The sequence below is a fragment of the Trichoplax adhaerens genome, genomic scaffold (assembly GCF_000150275.1).
Source record: "Trichoplax adhaerens TRIADscaffold_4 genomic scaffold, whole genome shotgun sequence".
NCBI lineage: Eukaryota > Metazoa > Placozoa > Uniplacotomia > Trichoplacea > Trichoplacidae > Trichoplax > Trichoplax adhaerens.
The window spans coordinates 2753103-2773765 of NW_002060946.1; the positions used below are offsets into that span (position 1 = coordinate 2753103).

At 31.6% G+C, this 20663-nt stretch overlaps 2 protein-coding genes across 2 annotated transcripts; one reads left to right on the top strand and one right to left on the bottom strand.

Annotated features, from left to right (window-relative positions):
- Positions 1–498: 498 nt before the first annotated feature.
- TRIADDRAFT_55450 (uncharacterized protein) lies at positions 499–5100 on the top strand (the record flags this gene model as incomplete). Its single annotated transcript, XM_002111392.1, has 17 exons — positions 499–523; positions 733–808; positions 1136–1227; positions 1873–1981; positions 2318–2405; positions 2607–2689; positions 2907–2958; positions 3089–3248; positions 3512–3549; positions 3621–3774; positions 3888–3911; positions 3989–4086; positions 4161–4268; positions 4420–4489; positions 4572–4664; positions 4791–4824; positions 4914–5100. The coding sequence occupies 17 exons, from the start codon at positions 499–501 to the stop codon at positions 5098–5100; spliced, it is 1491 nt and encodes a 496-aa protein (XP_002111428.1).
- A 5317-nt stretch (positions 5101–10417) lies between these two features.
- Positions 10418–20663, bottom strand: TRIADDRAFT_55451 (uncharacterized protein; the record flags this gene model as incomplete). Its single annotated transcript, XM_002111902.1, has 20 exons — positions 10418–11049; positions 11201–11417; positions 11594–11888; positions 11976–12081; positions 12176–12310; positions 12404–12481; positions 12620–12680; positions 12743–12859; positions 13270–13452; positions 13569–13673; positions 13776–13997; positions 14219–14347; positions 14461–14601; positions 14738–14800; positions 14954–15110; positions 15480–15651; positions 18103–18171; positions 18517–18634; positions 19684–19796; positions 20615–20663. 20 exons carry the CDS (start codon positions 20661–20663, stop codon positions 10418–10420), a joined length of 3162 nt encoding a protein of 1053 aa, XP_002111938.1.

The window sequence follows — 20663 nt, forward strand, 5'->3', positions numbered from 1 at the left end:
CAATCATTTAATTCCTACACTCCAAAAAAATGATCCAATACTTATTACCTACATGAGTTGACATACAGTACATGATCACGCGTATATTGGCAAGTCACTTACTCGTTGACAATTCGGTAGTCGTACCGAATATGAATTGCTATAATGATATCAACTAATAATTCAAATTCGAATTACTACATGGATGTTATGAATGCCTTGCTATTATGCCTTCCAATGACCAAGGATTCAATTTCGTTAAAATATTATATTAAATTTAGTAGCTTTGTGTAGGAGCATCGAACATCGAATTTTATGACCTCTTATTCGACCTACTGACAGTACTGTACTGTTTTATAGGAACTACTAAAGAGACAATTCTCTCATTAGTATTCCCTGACTGTTAGATACCTTTCAATCAGATTAATTAATTATTAACTGATATAAAATGACGCGCTGTAGGTGTGCAGCAGTAATGGATCAGGAGATGGTGTGTAGCTAGTTCAATATTATGCAGTAATGGTGTTATATGTACCATTAGATGGTAAATTTAATATATATATATATACAGTATGTATAATAAGTACAGTAGGTATACAGTATAAATTAAATTGAATTCTTGACATCGTTTATCTACAAAAGTCATGTAATACGGATATTGGCGCAATTCCGGCATACTGTTTCATTAGACAGTATGCGATGTTGACATTCTACTTTATTTCATTAATATCTATGTGAATATGTGAATGCCAGGAGCAACTGCCAGTAAAAAGAAACGTGGTAAGGCGCCAAAGAAGAATAAAACCAGTATGAAGAAAGCATCGATCGGGTACAGTTAATTTGATGTAGTCTTGAATTGCATTGCGTTCATATAATTTATCAACGTGGCCTATGTAAATGGCTTACTGGTGTAGACAAGTATTTACTTTTTAATTGACCTTTGTTCTCAGCTATTCCTTTGACAAATATTCATAGTTGTTAAAATGTTAATAACAAAATTTAGGTATGGAGATCGTTTTTCATCACTTCATGTCTCTCTAGTGTTAGACATTGTGCAGATTATAACCCTTGATGCTTCATCTATTTTGATCCGAACGTCTATAGTTTAAAATTTTATATAAAACTAAAAAAATGGTCATTTCATTGGTATTATTAGCGATAGAGGTAGCAGTGATTCTTGTTACGATGATGATGATCTACCAGAAGAATCGGAAGAAGAGCAGGAAAGCCCACAAGACTACCGCAAAGGTAATAAAAATATTTCACCAAAATAATGATTATTATTCTTCAACTAATAGTAACCTTCTTTTTTTGCATTACATACATCATATTATAGCTTTGTAAGATAACTCTTAAATTATAGGAGGGCATATTCCACTGTAGAATCTTAAATTATTCAAAATGAATACTCAAATTCTGTCGTCTTTAGTTGTTACCTAAAATATAGTATGGGTAATATTTCACAAGCGATAGCGTAAAGTCATCAATAAGCTATTTCCTTACAGTAATGATGTATTCAGTAGTACTACCGTCCGCACGTCATAGTTATTATTATTATTAGCTAATGTACAAGTATCATAGCTAAGTGTTAATTTCGTTGATAAACCATCGTCGACATCTTTACAATGAATAATACTTGCAATATTTTAAGGAAAATCTTCATCATTTGAACGGAAAACTACAACTATAGATTTCATTCTATTAGTTCATTATCATTTACAGAATAGAATAGTATTTGCCTACTTGGCTTGCACAAATTTTTTTATTTATTTTATATAATCACAAAATTTGTACAGAAGAATAGTCTGTATTACTGATAAATACATTTTTAAAGAAATTGTAATCATCATTAATCGATCATAACTATTTAATGTCTATCCTTTCATCACGTAGGTGGTTATCACCCTGTAAATATTGGTGATGTTTTTAATGATAGCTACCGCGTAATTCGTAAACTTGGCTGGGGTCATTTCTCAACTGTGTGGTTATGTTGGAGTTCAAAGTAAGTGCATGTCTTATAGTTTTTTATAATGTTTAATTCTAAAAATATTACTTCTCTTGTCAAGTACATATTATTAAGAAGAATCTGTTTTAATAGTTACTAAATGTACCTCCCAATTGATATATGGATGCACTACTAAAACTAACGTAATTTGTCATAAATTAAGCTGGCAAGTGGTAATAGTGCGATTACAGCGTAAACTCTTTACTTTATATTGCTGATATAAAAAATTCCCCAAGTCAAGAGTCTAACGTTATTATTCCTTATGCAACTTTAATTGTTCCTTCATTGACCATTTTAAGGGAATTACTTGTTATAAAATTGATATTTTGGTAGGTCTAGAAGATACGTAGCGTTAAAAATTGTCAAGAGTGCTTCCCATTATACAGAAGCGGCAAAAGACGAAATCGAGTTGCTAGAACAGGTACGTTCTGTTGTAAAAACAATGACTGATTGTAATCCAACTAAGTAATATCTTTTCAGTATGAATCGCGTTCAATTTTTTGGTTGCAATTATAATTTCAATTATATTTAAGGATCGATATTATAAATCTTTTATGATTTATTTCGAACTGGTATTTAATTGCATTCCATATTTATTATTTTCTCTCATACTAAAAAATAGGTTCATATTCGTAATCCAACTGATCCTGGCTATGGATACGTTGTCCAATTATTAGACAATTTCAAAGTTACTGGAGCCAATGGGTCCCGTATCCTTAACTTAAATTAGTCCCAACTTTCTTTTTGATCATTTTATTTTTGTTACTGATGCAATCTAAATTTTTTTAATTCATTCTATTTCGTTCAGTTAAGATTGAAATCCAATTAATTCAGTAGATCAATTTCTTTAACATAGATAAATCTCAGATATTTGCATGGTATTTGAAGTTTTGGGTTACAATCTATTGAAACTTATTATTAGAGCCAACTACAAAGGTTTACCGATACCTATGGTAAAGCGAATTACGAAGCAGGTAAATTGAGATGTATAATTTGTTACTTGTAACATTTAAATATTTACTAGCCTTATGCTTATGGAGTGGCTGAACCATTTATGCAATATCTTAAGTTGTAATCATTGAGTCTTTTACAATTTTTAATTAGGTATTGCTTGGCCTGCACTACATGCATACCGAATGTAAAATAATACATACAGATATAAAACCAGAAAATATTTTAGTTTGTGTAAATGATGATTACATACAAATGTTAGTCGATGATGTCGAAAAGGCATCTGCTTCGGGGAAGCTAACGTCATCTCAAGGTATTCGTAACTGCATCGATGGTGTAGTTAAGATAATTGCAGTAATGGCTGTAATAAATGATATAAATGTACACCTTGTCTACATAGCTTCTGTATGATTTAATTCATACCGTTTCTAATATAATTGCCACCTTATTTAATTCCGAGTATTTATCAACATGTCATAGTCATAATTGTGTACTGCTTTTTAGTTAGTAGACTACGCCATTACTATACGAATAATTCCTATGTGCATTAATCATAAAAATTATTCTTTATTATAGTTAGCAATTTGCCTAACGATCATTCAAGCGCTTCAACAGTAAGTGTTATTGTTGAACAGAAATTAGTATGGCTATAATATTTCGATAATACGGCGTTTATTATGTTTAGGGTAAAATGTCTAAAAATAAGAAAAAGAAGCTTAAAAAGAAATTAAAAAAAGCAGCAGAAACTGCTTCTCAAGAAGTGTCTGCAAGTGAAGAGAAACCAAGCGAAGATAATACAAGCGATGTATCAGATGCAGGAGTAAATGATACGTCAGAAGGTGAACTTTTTTGCTTTATGAGTTATGAGTTATCGATATTTTTGTATTGTATTTACGCGTTACCATTGCAATCTGATATCTATATTTTTAAAATATTATGACTGTCGTTGAAGGTGGGGATAATGCAGAACTAGCAGGTAACTAATTCATAGAATACCTAAAATGACAGTTATTATGTAACTGACCGTTACATGCAATCGTATAAAATTCTCAGAAGAGAAGTGGAAGAATAAAAAAAGTTGGGATGACTTTGATCCCTTTACTATTCCGATCAATGTAAAAATTGCCGACCTAGGAAATGCGTGCTGGACTGTGAGTAACAATTTTTCTTTATTAACAGTAATTAATTTTGGAAGACGTAACTTATAAGGTTCTGTATTTTGTAGTATCATCATTTTACTGATGGCATACAAACACGTCAGTATCGCAGTTTAGAAGTACTATTAGGATCAGGTTATGACACTCCTGCAGATATATGGAGCGTTGCATGTATGGTAAGCGGCAAAAAATTGACGAAAGATTTGTATGATTTAATAATATTGTACTATTAATTTATTAATAGTGTATATATAAGAAAAATGTTAGGGAAAGAGTATTTATCTGACTGTTGCAAGTAACAACGTTCGTTTTCTTTGTTCAATGTAGGTTTTTGAATTAGTAACTGGTGACTATTTATTTGAACCTCACTCTGGTGAAGGTTACGGCAGGGATGATGGTAGGTTTTGTAATACCCTGAACGTACATTATCCAAATTACTTATTACATCAGAATAACATGTTTACTTATTTCTGTCGCAGATCACATAGCACAAATGATTGAATTATTAGGAAGAGTGCCAAAACATGTTGCACTAGGTGGCAAATATTCCAAAGAATATTTCAATAAAAAGGGTATAAATTTAATTCTAAATTATATTACAATAACGTATACCTCGTATATGGTGGTATAATTTTAATATAATTTGATACGTAGTCAATATTATATTTTATGTTTTACGTTTTCCAATTTCCTAATAGGCGAGCTGAAATACATTCAAAAGTTAAAACCTTGGTATAATTGCTATAACTGTTGTACCGTACGCTAGTTTAAAATTACGAATTTCTTGCGTAACGAGTTATACTTTGTGTTGTGCATTGTAGGTCTTTAGTAGATGTGCTAAGAGAAAAGTATAATTGGACTGAGAAAGATGCAGAAGATATGAGTAGCTTTATAGTTCCAATGCTAGATTATGTTCCGGAAAATCGTGTCACGGCAGAGGACTGTTTAAAGCATAGATGGTTAGAAGATACACAGCATAATGGAGACGAAGTATATTTGGCAAAGTAGACCTGCAGTTATGTACAAATTTTCACGTTTATAAAGTTAGACTACTTGCATGGGTCAACTATTATATCAAAGTTGTTATTTGCATCGAAATAATATCAATGAAGTTCTTTCTTGTATTTCATGTAACGAAATATTGATTCCTAATGTACTCTCTTATTATGGAGTTATGTTACAGCCTTTTTAAATTTTACATAATATTTATAGCAGTTTCTGAAAGATCATACATGTACAGATTTAATGTCATGTTCTAAATATACCATGCTTGTTATTATGTTGATAAGGATGTTTCTTTATTATATAGTGATTTGTTTAAGGAGTAGAACTGCCTATACGTATGTAACTGTTAAAGCATACAAATCTATCTTCTAGATATAATCCTATAATTTAATCATTGACATATTAATACTTAACCAATTACAGTAAGAAACTATTGGTAGCAATTAATCAGCGATACGTTATTTTACCCGTATCTTCTGTATACGCACCTCAGGATCTTTTAGAATGTTCATTGATTTGATGCTAAATAATGCGATTATATGGTATACTAATCATTTTAAGTACATAAAAAATTGTCCATGATGACCCGAAAATTCGATGCAGTTTACTGGTAGTGTATTACATATATATGTACGCATGTAGACCGCAATGCACTGTTCTAATTAAGATTTGTAATAACTACTTAAAATATTGGCTAATAATGGCAAATTCTGGATTTGATATGATCGAATATATGCTCTAGCAGATCGGAATAAAATATCTGTCCAGTGGATTACTGTTTAATTATTTAAGCCTAAAATTTACATTCTATGTCGGGTTATACAGAGCGATAAATTAAATAAATCTATTAGTAAAAATAATTTTGAATATACAGATTAACACTTGACGTATTCTGATTAATGAAATTTTAAAGTGTAGATAATATTTTTATTGACAGTTTGAAGTATGTGTAACTGTCGTTAAGGAAATATAATTAATATTTACATCATTTAAGCACCAAATACAGGCTAAGTCGAGTTATATTATTTACTATTGTTCATTCTTTTGTTTCCAACATATCTTATGAATGACTAAGACAAGTACTAGAAAAAAAGTTAATCTAGACTATATGTATCTATTACCTAAAAATGACACACTTCATATTAATGTAAGCATGGCATATATTTATAATTTCGCAATATTGCATAATAAGGATATCGTTTAGTAATAAATAACTTCTAAGGTCAGTTACATTGATATTAAAATATGCATATACACGTAATATTTGAAACCACGGCTACTGTGCTGCTAATTCAAACTCCCAGTAATAAGGCTTTCCTAACAGTCTCATTCCTAATGATGACATGATATACACTGTATTGTACATGTGTAGATAGGTATCTAAATAGAGCTCTGTCATTTCAAAGATTTAGCCGTAAACGGTGGGTACATTTTTAGTATGAATTAAAATTTCTTTTATAACAGAATCTTCGATGTATTTTAAGCTTTCAGTTAGCACTTTCTTCTTATCTACCGCACAAGATAAATGAATGAGGGCTTTCATTTAGAGTAGTAATTTTGTTTGAGTTTGTTAGCTCTTCCCAGCTCATGTTACTGCCTAGTATTGAAGAATAAATATTCTATTTATTTAAAGTGTTTTAGAAATTATATACGTACGTCGTAAGGTGGCACAAAGTCTTAAAGATACTTCAACAAATATTCTTGTATAACTGTACTTTGTAATTATGTAAGGTAATATGAAGGAAGAAATACCTTATAGTTTTAAATCAAATGTCTAATTAGAGCCATTATAAGTAGACAAAATATATATTTTCGTTTAAATTAACTTAAAACCATATTATTTTACTAAACCAAGGTTCCCTATTCGTGGATAATTATTTTAACGATGCAAATCGTTCTGATGGATTATTAACAACTACTAAATACAAATTAGATATGGATAGATTACAAAATTATTTTATAAGTAGCCCGAAAGGTAATCGGACAAACATTCTGATATCATAAATTTACTCAAATTTTATTCGATTACTGCATAATCGGCTAAAGCACTTAAACAATAATGATTCTGCTTTCATCACTATGTAGCTTTCAATACTATAATAGATGTAGCCCAAATTTCACTGGATACTTTTATATTTACTACTTAATAAGGTAGCTGATGATGAATAATACTAGAACTAGCTGGTACGGAATACTATACTGTAATATGAATGTTAATCCCATTCATTCAAATGTGATGATAAACAATTCATATGAGATACGATAACGCAAAGATTTATTATTTAGCTTGTGTTTAACGATAATTTACCGTCATCGTTCAATCTTGAAGATGAGTTTACAGCTTGTGCATGATAAATCCAGAAATGGCCGTTATTGCAAGATTGCATACATGACTTACATGGCATGGTAACATGATATCCTACAATATTTCCGCTAATGCAATGATGCAAATGATAATGAATTACTTTACTATCCGAAAAATCACTAATTTTAATGGATTGATTATTCTATCTATTCAAATACAGTACCATATCGAACAGGCCATATCTTGAATTCGACAATAACATTTATTAGTAGTATAGTCATCTCCAACCAACTGAATTGCACTGTAGAGAAAATTTATCAGCAGATCGATAAGTATTTGGTAATACTCGTTAGTTATCGTTGATATAATACTGCACACGTTTAGTAAAACTGTAGTATTTAAATAAATAGTTTATTGATTGCGGTAACTGCTATTGCTATTGCTATTATTTTAGAAAATAATTAATTGAAAGATAGATACTATTTTAGAGAATTTTGATGACGGAATTCTATTGATAAATGGTTCTCCTTACTTTGCTAGTACACGATCAGTCGAGTAAAGTTCCACTTTGGAATCTGCTAACAAGATTGCTTTCATTCCTCGGTTACATACCCGATTACTACATAAGTAGCATTCCAATAGAATAACTTCCTTATTGATCAACGGTTGATCTACTGATCTGCTATAGAAATTTCTTGGCATATCGTCGACAATATGATTGTATTCAACTTTGTACTTATGGCGACGTATCGTGTACTATCGCTTTGCTAATGTTAATTACAAATAAATTGCTATAGTATTGTGACCTTGTTGATAATTTTCGACGTATAGCAGATACGTCTAGGCAGCTAGTGGATAGTATGTTACTACACGATCACAAATAGTATCCGTTACCGAAATATTACTGCTGATGATGCTTCCTGCTAGAATCTTGGTTTAATATGGCACAGGCGGTAACTTAATTTTTTTTTTTTTTAATTTTTTGAAATGAGTACAACAGGCGATGATGTTTACCAGTCACAATGACGTCTTGCTGAGTTAAAATAGTTTTATTTACCTCAATCATGAGACACATGATTAAGCGTATGTCGAAAATCGAACGAGAAATACTATTTTTGCACGTGTCAAAATTCAAAATTTTTAGAACGGTTATTTTCTATTGTTTATATAGATGACGTATCATTCCGTGGGCCAATGAAATTATCAGTAGCAATACGCTTGGCGCTTAGAACAGTCTAGCTACTCTTTCACCCGATTTGGACCTTGGTACAGTATGGTAAACTACAGTCAAAGGTAAAATACTATGCAGTACACACCCCGCCTCTACAGAGTACAGACGAGACATAATGGACACTCATGAACATTTAGACAGTTCTTCTAGTACTCGTAAGAGTAATTGAAATAGTTTCTATTTTTAACAGTCGGTTTTAGATCTCACCTTCAGAGTCTTCACCTAGAGGCCTTTGGTATGCCTGCAGCTCTCTTCTCTCTTTAGTAATCCCTGCCGGTAGCTTGGCAAATAGTTTAGCATCACTAGACGTCTACTTGAAGGCAGAGATATTTCTTTTGTTAATTAACATGGAACTCGAGAGTGGCGACGAAGAAAGAGACGTCGATAGGGCTTTCGGTAGTAGTATCATGTGATCTCCATTTTTGACATTTAGTTTTAGACCTTACCTTTAAAGTCTTCAATTAGAGGCCTTTGGTATTTGGGTAGTGTGTTAAACATTTTGGATCATTAGCCGTTAACACGAGCGTGGTATAGTTGTTGTATCCGGGTGGTAAAAATGACCTTGACAGTATGAAAGGCTAATAGTAAAAGGCCGCTTTTCTATATAGTACAGAATAAGCAATACTATACGCACTAACAGACGCGTATAATAACTGAATATGCCTTATATTATATGAGTCATATTGTAGACGAGTATGTAAATCTGAAGTAATCTAAGCTATTTTCTTAAAAATGAAAGTCTAAATAAATGAAATAAGCCGACATCGAAGCACGTCATGATGATCCTGATCTTCAAAACATCCATATTAAGATTTAAGTTTATCGTTTATTAGTGTGATCTAGTTTTATATTATTATCATATATTACAGTATACAGTACGCATAATTGTCAAATGCAGTATGGATAGATTTCAGTAGTCACGGTATTTATCTAATTATCTGCTATTAGATTGATGTTAAATGTTTATGTTTTATAAATACCTGATATAATAACTCAAAAGCATTTTAAAATAGCAACTTGTTAAATAACATGGATCGAAATTCTTGCGATAGCAAAAGATAATACATTGATATGCGAATACTCATAAATAGAACGTATCCATTCGCTCGTTAAACCAAGGAAATATCAATTCAAACATTCATATTTGTTATCAACCAACAACAGAAAAAAATTTTAATAAATTATTACGGCAAGCATTGACTTAAAACTAACATATCTGTTACAGCTTGTCTAATTTCAAACTATCTAGATAGTAAATGCCAGCATACCAGAAATCTCATTGTTATCATTACATGTACAAGCCAAAAATTTTACTGCACTAGTTAACAAGAAAATCATTATATACGGGCCCGTTTCCACAATTAATACATAATTTAATAATAATTAAAATAATATAATTCATGTAATGTTCTAATCATCAGTGCAAGTAAAGCTCCGTCGTGTCGCCATTCATTGATGAAGAAGTAATTTAATTACGCCTTTTTTCTATTACAGTTTAATCTGTTAACAATGTTAACTTATCAACTTGATAAAGCTTCAGTAATCATACCGTTAGCAGAATATATTTTAATCCTTTTCTTTCATAGTCAATCATAATTCCATACATATTAATAATTCAGACACTTTGTATTCCTCTCACAATGTGCAAATATAATAGTAGTGATGTAAATTAACGTATATATATATATATATCGTATACATATATGTTAAATGTAGTGTATGCATGTATGATATATCCAATTTAAGGTTGGCTAAAAGATATTATAACCTAGACAATAAATCTCTTAGAAATGACTTTGCGGTGTGGTTGGTACATTATTGGACGTTTCATGAGCAGCATCAACCGGATCGGGATTAGGAGCTGCTGCTGTTTCTTTAATTAATGTAGTCCGTGAAGACTGTCTTTTAAACAACGGGCTACTGGAGAAGAAACTTTTTTTCTTTCGCCTCGGTTGCTTATCAGCATCGGAACTACCATCTTCATTCTTTATCGACCTAACATTTCCATCATCTTTTACCGTAGATTCATTTTCATTACTGTTGGCTCCATTTACTCTTTCTTCATTCGATTGCACCTCTTCACTACTTTCTAATGGATGGGCTGATTGTCCACCTAGGACTGGACTACGTTGCAACTTTACACTATTAAAATGGTTAGCCTTGCTATTTTCAATCTTGTTTATAACAGAACTAGAATTAGGCAGATCAAGGGAACCAACCGGGCTACTAGAATAATTTTCATCCGCAAATTCAATGTCTTCATCTTTAACTGCTCCTTGCTTTCCGCTATAAACTCCAATCGAACTGCCATTGTTAGAGCGCGATATAATATGTATGACATCGCCTTTCTTAAAAGATAATTCATTATCGCCTTCGCGTTCATGATCACGTTTTGCAACTGCGATGATCGATGTAACTAGAAGATAAATATTACCATTTTATTGCATCTTTCACTTTTAACGATAGTAATACACTAAATTTATACAATGCGTATCACATCAGGTTACAATCTGAGCAATTTATGAATACAATTAGGAAACTATAGTGATTGTTTATAATAGCCGTACCAAAAGAATCGCTGATTTGACTTATCGCACTGCTGCTATCAACTGATACTGGAGATGATCCTTGCATATCTGAACCAACTGTAAATGAGGCACCATCATCTGATTTTGTACTAGCTCGCCTATGTCTTATTTCTCCGAAATCTAATTCAGATAAAATCTTGGATCTCTTTCGCCGAGAGTTAGGTATAGTTAGTGAGCTTCTGTCGTGCGTTACCTGCTAATCAATTTCATGGATATAAAGAAGGAGAGAGAAGGATACATCAACACACTGTTATCATGCAGTTAAATATTACCAAAATTAATGAATGTGTATTCTAGAAAAAGCCTGTCACTCTGAGGGAACTGGATTTCAAAATAAAACTATTTTTATATCATGTTGTTTCCAATACCGACCTCATCTTGAAAAGTTTCCGCATATTCTTCGTTTTCATCAAAGAAAGTCATTCTTTCGTCATTAGCTCTATTTATGAAATGTTGAATACTCGCTAGATCTACCAATTTCGTCTTCACTCTGACATCTTCTTGAGGAAATATGGCTTCACTATTTTCAATAATAATCTCCATAATATTATTCACTTGCATTTGGTAAGTAATCAATTTTTCTTCAGTAAGTCGCATCAATGTAGGTCCAAAAACAAGGGATAAATTTGCCGCAGTCATCTTGTTTTGTTCTTCGTGCTCGCTAACCCTGATACGTAATAATAGAATTTTATCAAGATAAGTTAGATACGATAGATATGCGATATATACACTTGAGACGGTACGAAATACTTACAGACGAAGAAAGTTAAAAAGCAAGCGCATAACTACTACCACGATATGTGGAAGATCTGATATTACAGATCGAATTTCTACAATTCTCTTTTCAGATGATTCTTGTTCTTTAAGAGAAATAATTATGTATTAATTGCTAGGTATTGATTAATTTTATATCGTAAAGAGTAAAAGAGTTAAAGAATGATGTGCGTTACATACTTAAACAGTCTATAAGATCTTCCAATAGCGAAGATGGAAAAAGGGGTGTTGGTAATTCTCTAAAATAACATCTTAAAACGCCTGCAGCAGCATGTACATATTTCGCATCTCTCACATCTTTTAAAGGATCTTCGCCTATTTTGTAGTCAAATCGATCAAAAAAATTTCATCTTTAGACATGCAAGCATATGATAAAGGAATCAATTTCCGATAATTAACTATGAATACCTTTTTCGAACTGCTCTTTTAACGAATTAATATCAACTGATGACCCAGATAATCGAAAAATCCCTTGTAAATCTAGTCCTGTTGGGAGAAGCATTAAATCAAAATATTTAACGATGATGTATTAAACATAATAAAGGAGGATATTGCTTCCGTACAAATATGGATTATTTTAAGGCTACTTGTTTACTGTAAATATATTAGTAGTTATGATATTACCATGAACAGTAATGTATTTAATGCAGCTTTCCACCACTAATGGAATTGCTCGTCCTGTCGCCTAATTTAGAAAGCTAATCATTAATCGTTGTCTCAATTAGTTGCTGAACTTAACATAGTTACCTCGAGGTATTCGATAACTTCTCCTCCAAAAGTTTTAGGTAAACTTTGGTCAGAAGCACTAAAACGTAAATATTTAGGTTTTATAGTGGTTAATTGATAATCGTAAAGGTGATTTTTCTATACATATATAGTATAGTAGGTCTAACTATAAATTAAAAGGATCATACGTTTTATGTATGCGAGGGGTATATACTCCATCGACTCCTATGGTAAAAGTAAGAATAATTAGCATTGGCAAAATACGTAGATTGTTAAAACGTAATCCAATTGAAAGCTGGCTGGCGATTATGCAGTCAGTGAGGAAAAAAAGCAAGATTGATACTAACCTATGAAATTTACTAATATTTGATGTTCTGTATCCGTCATTGTTAGGAGCATTTTCGAGGTGCAATATACCTTAAAATTCTATTCATTTGCAAAATATTATTTATTACCAATACTGCATCTTTACGATACATTAAATTACTTATATCTGTTCGCATAGAGAACGTTTACTGATCAATAAGAGACAAATTTAGGTAATTTACCTTCAAATATGCAGACTGTGATTGTTGACGATTTTGAAAACATTGAATAATAGTTGGATTGATATTTAAATCTACAGAAGAAGCTTCCAGTGTAGAGCTGTCAGTAACATCATCTTTATCTTCACTAGATAACAAGCCGTAACTAGTTAATGATTCTAAATGTTGCCGTAAGGAATTTTTTGCCTGTAAGAACAATAAAAATTTTACGATTTCAGTAGATATTTCAGTCTTAAAATATTAAAGAAATTGTTATCGTTATCAGTATGCAACGTATGCCGCAGAAATAGCTATTATATTACTTCATCAACTATATCTTTTAATCCCCGTCTATTTCTATCAGATTCTAGATATCGAGAATCCAATTCATTAAATACTTCGGCACCATTGCATTCAATTTCTTTCACCTTGTCAAATTTGTCGAATAAAAGAATTACATACATTGTTTTCTTGGACAATTTGTATAATAAGAATATCCTATTTATGTATATACTAGTGCAAATACATACCTCGTCATCACCTTGAGGGATAAACTCTAGATCTTCAAATGTTTCAAAAATTTGATGATTATCATTGAGAAATTTTTTCCCTACATCTTCTTTTCTAAATTGATCGATATCTTCCGAGTAAGACTCAATTAATTTAAAGTTGCAATTATGCATTTTTTTCTCCATATTATTACACGAGGCAAAAATCTGGCTAACTTCTTTTTGATAGCCTAAATCTAAGCTCTATAAAGTGAATAGTCATCGTTATAGGAGTATATCAGTGCTAATTTTCATATTTAAAAACTCTTGACTCATTATTATGTTATTCTATGTTCAATTGTAATTACTAGTTTAGTTGCGCTATAAGAATATAACATATGATCTCTTTTTCAGTTACTTGTACATACAATATGTATACAGAAAAGATGCAATAGCGGCTATGGTAATTATTTATAAAAACTAACTGAAAGCAGTTCGGGAATTCCAGTTTCAAAGTAAGCCCTAAAGAGAGCATTAGCGGCGGATAAATTCAGGATGTAGTCATTTCTAGCATTGATACTCTTTAACTTTGCAGCAGAACATTTTTGCATAGTCTGATAGATTCAATAAAAAGTGCTTCAAAAAATTAATATGATAAATAACTTAAGTCAATATTTTTCCATAGAATAAATTTATTATCGAAGCTGAGTAGATGGCGTTTGCATACCTTATGTATGATACGGTCACTTTTTTTACGACTTTGCCTTCTCATAATTCCAGGATTTAGAGTAGATTTATTTTGCTTTTTAAAGAGTTTACGCTGAACATTTTCGCTTTGAGCTTGACAGATGTGATAATTTTTCATAGACTGTACGCAGAAGAAAAATCCTCAGTACTGAATATGGGTGTAAATTTATCGTTACCTTTCTAATATTAACATTTTAAAGAAGAATTGGTTTGAATCATCTAAAATGATAGAATTATATATAGTTATTGCAAATTACCCCTAATAATCCTTGGAGCACACGCATAAACTCTTCATGTGATAGATTTTGAATTTCTCGACACTAAGTAATTAATCATTGCAAATAAATATACAACCTAAATAATGCTCATTATAAAATTGTTGTCTATTCCTTTAATTTTAACGTTTCAAAACTATATGATTTATATTCGATAGGAAAAATTTAATGCATGAAATTCAAAAGATGATGATGTACTTTTTTGCTAATGTAATGTATTTCCTTTCCAAGTAGGCCAATTTGACCAACATAGAGAGCATTCAGTTTTTTATAATGTGACGTACGAAGTTTACACCTCGATTTATCGACACTAAGTTGTTTATTGAATACATCGTAGACGCAAGCTGCATCTTTCCTATACGAATTCAATAAGTAAAAAAATATAGTGTCAGTTTCTGGGTTAACCTATTGTAGAATTATTTATCTTGGAAAATTAAAATATATATAGATTGCAAGTATGCTACTAATTATGATGATCTCAGTCGGTGAACTTTAACAAAAGCCATATTGTGTATTTAAGATGTTGCTAATTACACTATATTGGTATGATATAGTTGTTGTTATTATAAAATATACAATATGCCACAAGTTTGCAAACATGATACATATTTACTCTATATGCAAGCGGCATGCCATTACTGCAGATATCATATTGCTCGTATAATATATCTATTCTCGCATATTGGCGACAGATCAAAAGTAGCCGTCGCTAAATTTGACTTACTTGGCGATTTTACTCTTAAATTTATCTGCTAATTTCTCTAACATCCGCGAATATTCGATTTCAATTTCATTCTTTCTCTTAAAGTACTCTTGTATATCACCTAATACAGCAATTTCACTATCAGCTCGAAATTCGATAGCCTTGGCTTGATCAGTTAATCGTTGACGTATGTCTGCGCACAGAAAAAATTAATTGAAGTTAAAATTAGATATTACATCGATCATAGGATAGTATATGTGTATTAGAAGATAGGATTGGAAGATTCGTAAAATTATCAAATCGGATCTATGTCGATATGATTGAAAGATATCATCTGTATTTGATCAATTCCGTTCATCTAAAACTAAAGGTGGTATAAATCGTTAACCGGAATCTTGCACTATTATTTAGATCAAATTATTCGACTCTTCCAGCTGGTTGATGATAAATATGAATTAAGTACAGAGTACTGTAGTCCTTGAAAAGTGACTATAATCCATTAATGAAATTGTTACTGAGAATTATTAATACGTTGATGATGCCAGAATGAGCTACTGTAATACCTCATAATTTATAATTAACTGAGTTAGATATAGCTTATGACCCAACTATAACATTGTCAGAGATTGCCAAACGATGGTAAGATATCAACAAGTTAACGCATTCTTTTGTATATCAATACTGCATAATATGAGGACAGTTAGAAACTCGTCAAATTTTTCTTGCTTCATTCCTTCAAGTAATGAGGCAGTACAGTCTAAGTAAACTAAAAATTTTTATGTACTTACGCTTGAAATCTGACAAATAATGTTGAAAACTGAGTTAGTTATAAGTTATCTGGTCAATAGAAACATTTACATTAATGCAATTCAATTTGACTACAGTGTGATTTCAAGATTGAGTGCAGCAATGGCATCGGGTTTAAGATGAAATTAAGCCTATGATAAACAAGGGATTATTAGCCTATTAATTTTGGGCCCTTGTTTAATAAACTACCAATCATTCCAAATTAGAAAATCCTGGTCTTTTTACCGAATTTAACCACGACGGTGTACTGAGTATATAGCAAAAGACGAAAATTACCTTTTATCGATTTGAAATCTAAATGAAGAAATTATATCTAATATTAACAGAGAAAGTTTATCTAAATCAAGTTGCAGCCCTAATCATGCTCAGTATAATATTATTTTTTATGTCTGCAGCATGCTAGCTCATGTTAATATGTTTATATCAAGATTGATAGCTAGTCTACTGAAAAAAGCTATCTGTCGAATTAATTTGTGATGAATAATTGTACGTTGTAGAAAAATAACTGTACAACATTATTACTTAGTTGCAAGTTCAACCATTATTCTGGTTTAAACAGATTATCATCTCCATAGTAAACAATTCACTTTTCTGATTATTAGCTACCTGTTTCAATCTAATCTACACTTTGCAGCATACCCACATAAGCGGTACTTTATATTCATATGATTATATATATATGAGCGTTGCTGCCATATTTTATTAGTTCGCACTTATAAGTCTTAATAAAGTTCTATTCTTTGCTAATACGTTGTCTCTACATTTACTCGAGAACTTATTACACATATTTGCGGTCTTTCAACTGTAGTAAATCAACGTACAACTAAAGAATATCGTTATAATCAAATTATTATTTATTTGACCATCAATCAAAGAAAGAGGGTTGATATTTCCTATGCTAATAGAGAGGAATTTTTCCATCGATTCCCCATGTTATTTTTCTAACTTCTATTCACTGATTTAATTTGTATTTATCCATTTTAATGTAATCTATGATAGATTTAGTATGATGATATATTTATTACAATCATGGCTATCTAATTAAAAGTATCAAAATGTAATTAGATTATCATTTATTTCAATATTAATGAAGGAAAGTGTTGATATTTGTTGTAGCTAACAGAAAGGAAATAGTTTCTCACTTTTCTTCCTATTGCGCTTTTTAATTTAAGAATACTGATTAATTTCTAGATATTCATTTCAATCTGATCTACGCTATAGCCTAGTATGATGACTTTATTTATTTATTGCAATTACAGCTGTCTAATTTATTATAATATCAAAATATAATATAGCCATCATTTATTTCGCTATTAATCAAGGAAAGTACTGATATTTGTTACAGTTAAAGGAAAAGAGAATTTTTCTTATCTTTCTTCTCCTATCACTTTACTTATTAGGAAAATCTTTGCAAACTAAAATTGATTAATTACCAGTTGCCAATTTTCAGCCTAATGTACTTAGTAGGATAATCTAATTAGTCGCAGGCTATTCAATTCAATCTATAGAAATGTTATTTACATATGATTGGTTTCATCACTGAAGACGGAAAGCAGGTTGATAATGTATTTAGCGTAAAGGAATTTTTGATCTTTTCCTGATAACCAAATACACACATTTGGGATTAAGGTAACGCCCTAGTATGGACTTATTGTACAAAGATGGAAAGATCCTATTCCTAAAATAGCGTCCTAAGTCGGTCGGTCAATCTCTTGGACATGGATGGAAATTATTTTAATTTGGAATTCATCTGATACAAACTTCAAGACATAATCGCACCTATGATTGTAGATGCAGTTGATGATGATCGAAATAGCGATATTTATTTATTACAGACCTATCGACTTATGAGCACAAGATAGAAAGACTCTGTGGCTAGAATAGCATAATGAATCGCCCAATCTAGCTAAGAATGATGAATATGAATGCAGATTACTTACAGTATTGTAGCTTTCGTATCTATCTAATCTAAATAACAAGAGATGTAGTCGGTGATGATAGAAATAGAACGATGCCAAATTTTATTAATATTAATTTAATGGCTGCTCATCGTCGGATTTGCTACAGCGTCTATCATCCTGTTGGGTTCTTCTACTATTGTTTTTTGATCTATTTTTTAATTCTATTATTTATCTTTTATTCTATTTATTTCTGCAAGTATGTATAGTAGAGAATCGTAGGAGTCTAAATCATCATTAATTGATATACGTATTTTGTCTATGTAGTTATTTTTCTTTTCTTCTTCGATCACCTGTATCAGTGAAGGTTGATTGTGCTCTGATTAGATGAAGATAAATAGTTGGAATGGAATGAAAAAGAAATAGGAGGGGGGGCGCATACAATGCTCTTGTTCTCTCCTTTTCTCCATCCTAATTTAAAGGCAGTCGAGCGGACTAAAATTTAACTGCTACGCTATCATTTATTTTATGCATATTACTCGTTAGAATTACTACTAATCAACGTAGTCATTGTAGTGTAAGGGAAAAGGAGTAGAAATAGTTTATGCATAGAATAAAACGCCAAAATAGACAAGGCTAACTTGCAAAGATGTTAGTGTAAACATCATCGATCAATAACAATAAAATGTTGCAATAGCCTATACAAAAAAAAAGAATGTCCGATATTGTATCATATAGACACAAAAAAACAGTCGAGAAAATTACATGTCGTATCTGAGGTTAATTTGTAGCCGCATTTGCGGCTACTTGAACTTATTGATATACAGGATTGAATTTATTTAAAAATGGTTGCGGTAAGCTTTCATTTATTCTTATCCGTCTACAACTGACCAGTCAGCAAGATGGGATAGGGTTAATTTCTCACTCTCTCTCTACACTATCCAAGGGTACAATGCAATATTGTTCTCAGTTTATTTTACTTCAAAAGCAATCTCTACGGCGTGAAGAAATAATTGCAAAATAAGGTAGATCATATTTCACGACTATTTCGATATCCACTTACTATGATTAATCTAGCGATTGATTGAAATAGTCTAAGATGCAATTTTCACAACCTTTTATTATCATGGTTCAGAAGGGAAGGGAAGAGAAATTCTACTGTTCATTGCATCGAATCGATCGGTCATTATTGAATGCGTCTTTTCCTTCCTAGTCTTTTTATTAGCGCAAAATAAAACCTGACGGTGCTACATTTATCCAGTCAATGAGTAGAATATGCCAAAATAGGCAATATCAATGTGTCAACATTAGCTTTCGACTGTCGACTACTTACTCCATATCGCTTTCTATGTAAAAAGTACTTACATGACAGAAAGACGGGATAAAAACATGATGTTGAATTTTGAAGTTATTGACTACGATGGCGGTGTCGGCTTATAGAGAGAAGAGACTATCCAAAAGTATCATGGCAAATAGTACCGACAATAGGATTGTATCATTTGAAAGTAATTGTAGCTTACCATTTTTATCCATAAACAATACTTGTATTTTAAAACTGTGACTATAAATGACGAATTGACACAGTCTCCATTGCATTGGGCTTCCGTTTTATGCTCGCCCTTACAAAAACACCCTATTACAATGGATGTTTGCAAAGTCGGTGAAGAGAAATATTTGGGACATTTTTAAAAATCCCTTTCTCGTAAAGTAAATTATCATGGATTGGAAAGCCATCCATGGCGACGTTGGATCATTTCCTACCTGCTTTTGATCATCAGTTTATGTGGCAGATAGAGATAGCTATACAGTATTGTTCAAATCAATTGGCATTGGATAAAGAGTGTTATTATTCATGCGATCAAAGCAATACTCGTATGTTCTTATTTATTTCTTTACTTAGTCGATGAAAATGAATTCTCATCGATGGTCTAATTTCTATTCATCAGTGTGGTAGTATCATATGGCTAATGAATAGCCATGATTAGGGTAAAATAGATATCAAGTTAGTCATCAATATCGATCCAATAGCGCTAAATAAGATGAGAGAGAAGTATGGAGGATAGACTTTATTACGTGCATGATAATACGGTATGATCACGTCTACAGACAAGGTGGGAAGAATGGGATTTCTACCTTTGATATAAGTCGGTTACTGTTATCGATTTATTTGGATCTGTTAGGTATAATTGAATGAACAGATTCAAATTGAATGATCTGTTGGATAATTGGGCTGCTTAAGCTCAAGTTAAGCCGTTGCCATTGGTACGATGCAGTTGTGCTGTATATGGGTTTACCAATTGCAAAAAATAATTTCAAATCAACAATGTGTGTTTGACGTCTATCGCATCCATCCATCATTCGCAATTTGAAGTCTTGGAAGGTTGTCCCTCCTCCTCCTCCTCCTTGATGGACACTATTGGAATTTTACAACAACTTGTGTCGATCACTAACCTTTAATTTGAGCTTCAAATAATTCAGTTTCTCTTTTATTGGAGGCCAT